General features: G+C 35.8%; 1 protein-coding gene across 1 annotated transcript; it reads left to right on the top strand.

The window, feature by feature from the left end:
- The first annotated feature begins 1,421 nt into the window (after positions 1-1,421).
- Positions 1,422-2,288, top strand: LOC113001878 (uncharacterized). The gene has a single exon (XM_026128748.1). The coding sequence runs from the start codon at positions 1,422-1,424 to the stop codon at positions 2,286-2,288; it is 867 nt and encodes a 288-aa protein (XP_025984533.1).
- Positions 2,289-2,523: the final 235 nt, after the last annotated feature.

Genomic DNA, 2,523 nt, shown 5'->3' with positions numbered 1-2,523 from the left:
ATAAAGAAATATTACTCTTTCCTATATCCTATATATAGAGATTTAATGAGAACAAACAACCTTATAAGAGGGAGCTACAATTGTGTTTAGCTTATTTGTTCACACAGTAAATCAAAAAGTACACGCACCACAACAGTAGAGAAACAAAGTTCTCTAGCAAAATGATAGCATACTTTTATAATAGATCCAACTCAACAATTAGCACATAGGTCCAAGCTATATCAAAATCATAGCATACATTTCTAATAGATCCTATTGTTGTTGTTAATTTATTTTGTGTATGAAGGAGTTGTTATCATGAACTGATTTCTTTGACAACATCTTCAATGCCCCCAATCCTATCTGGTAGTATACAAGGTTTGGCTTAATTTAGTGCTTATAGCATAATCTGTTAGTATACAAGGTTTGGCTTAACTGAGTGTTTAAAGCAGAATTTGTCAGTATATAAGGTTTGGCTTAAATGAGTGTTTATAGAAAAATAGTGTTGTAATGGCAGAAGTTGCATGCATGGAAGATGTTATTGACACAGACCTAGACAAAATTCACTGTAGAAATTTGCTCAATTTCCAATGTCCCATTTAAATTATTGGTAGTTTTATACGCAAACCATGTTAGTAAAATGAAATTTTGATTAATGGAGAAAGTCACAAAGTATCATGGTTGTCATGAACTATGGATAGAACTAGTTTAGTGTTTAAGAATATTTCAATGGCAAATTATGCATTGTCAACTTACATGTTGCTGCACTGTTTTGGTTGTAGGTACTTGGTTGACACAAAAAGTTAGAGAGTAAATTATTCAATTACAAACGTCGGACTTCAATCTTCACTGTTGTGTAGACCATACCACAACTCTTACTGCACTTGTTGCTGTTGTTATTGACCATATTTTCAGGTATGTATTCCTTTGATCGACACCATGATAATTACATGGTTATTTATAAATTAATTTTGTATTATCTAAGCAGTTATGTGCATTGTGAGTGAACCATTGTTTCCCATTCGAGATTATATACACTGATTAATGCGGAAATTTTGCATTAATCGACGTATTGAATCTTGAATTGTCTGTTTGGACAGTTTGGGAAGACGAATTTTTTATAGTAGATTAGAACGTACAACTTAGTTGGCTTTTCTTAAATTTGTCAACATTTCGGTATAGTTCATTTCACTTTGTCCTCCGAGTGCATATTTGAATACGGTGGATGATGACAAGCCATCGCTTTCATCTCGTGTACTTGGGGACTTAGGCGAAAAGCTGCCAAAATTTTGACAAATTTAGAAAAGACAATTAACTTGTACTATTGAATCTACTATAAAAAAAAGTCTTGCTGAATGGGATAGGGCCACACCTTTAAAGAAAAAAGTGAGGTTTTCATGCATGTTACATAACTTTATAGAGTGTTCCAGCAAAGGGAAAATATGGATCGAAGTTGGATGAAAGCATCACGCATTACTGACGAGTATAGGAATGGGGTTGAACAATTTCTCCAATTTACTGAAATGAATGCACCATCTTTGCGTGGGAAATATTTTTGTCCATATGTCAAATGTGAAAATGGTAGACACCAGTCAATAAATGAGATAAGATCACATTTAATATGTCACGGGATCATTCTAAATTACACAAAATGGATATGGCATGGGGAATTGCCTCACAAGCCATCAGTCTCTCACAGTGAGTCAGTCGATGTAGACATTGGCAATCGTATAGAAGACATGATTTGTGACCTAGGGCAGGATGGATTTCAGCAAGCACATGCTCCTTTGTATGACAAAATAGAAAATGATTCAAAGCAGCCTTTGTATTCTGGGTGCACAGCTTTCACAAGGTTGTCAGCAGTGTTAGCTTTGGTCAACTTGAAGGCACGATTTGGCTGGAGTGACAAGAGCTTTAGTGAATTGCTTATGTTATTGAAAAAATTGTTTCCTGAAGATAACACGTTGTCGAAGAATCAATACGAAGCCAAGAAGATTTTATGTCCCATGGGAATGGAGTACCAGAAAATCCTTGCTTGTCTAAATGATTACATATTGTATAGAAATGAGTTTGTAGAAATGCGCAATTGCCCTACATGTGGTGTATCACGCTACAAGGTCAACAATGACGAATGCAGTGATGATTCAACCGCAAAGAACAGTCATCTAGCAAAGGTTTGTTGCTATCTGCCAATAATACCAAGGTTTAAGCGATTGTTTGCTAATGGACATGATGCAAAACAGTTGACATGGCATGCAGACGGTAGAAAAAATGATGGTATGCTTCAACATCCGGCTGATAGTCTATAATGGAAGGCATTTGATAGCTTGTATCCTGATTTTGGGAATGAGCCAACAAATCTAAGGCTTGGTCTTGCTTCTGATGAAATGAATCCTTTTGGTAACTTAACCACCAATCACAATTCATGGCGTATTTTGCTAATGATTTACAACCTCCCTCCTTGGTTGTGCATGAAGCGTAAGTACATAATGCTTTTCATGATGATAGCGGGTCCAAGACAGCCAAGGAATGATATTGACGTGT

The sequence above is a fragment of the Glycine max genome, chromosome 6 (assembly GCF_000004515.6).
Source record: "Glycine max cultivar Williams 82 chromosome 6, Glycine_max_v4.0, whole genome shotgun sequence".
NCBI lineage: Eukaryota > Viridiplantae > Streptophyta > Magnoliopsida > Fabales > Fabaceae > Glycine > Glycine max.
Note: the sequence above shows the minus strand (reverse complement) of the source record. Positions and strands in the feature narration are given on the sequence as shown.

Coding starts and splice junctions, on each gene's coding strand:
- LOC113001878 (XM_026128748.1), top strand. CDS start 1,422: ATGGATCGAAGTTGGATGAAAGCATCACGCATTACTGACGAGTATAGG.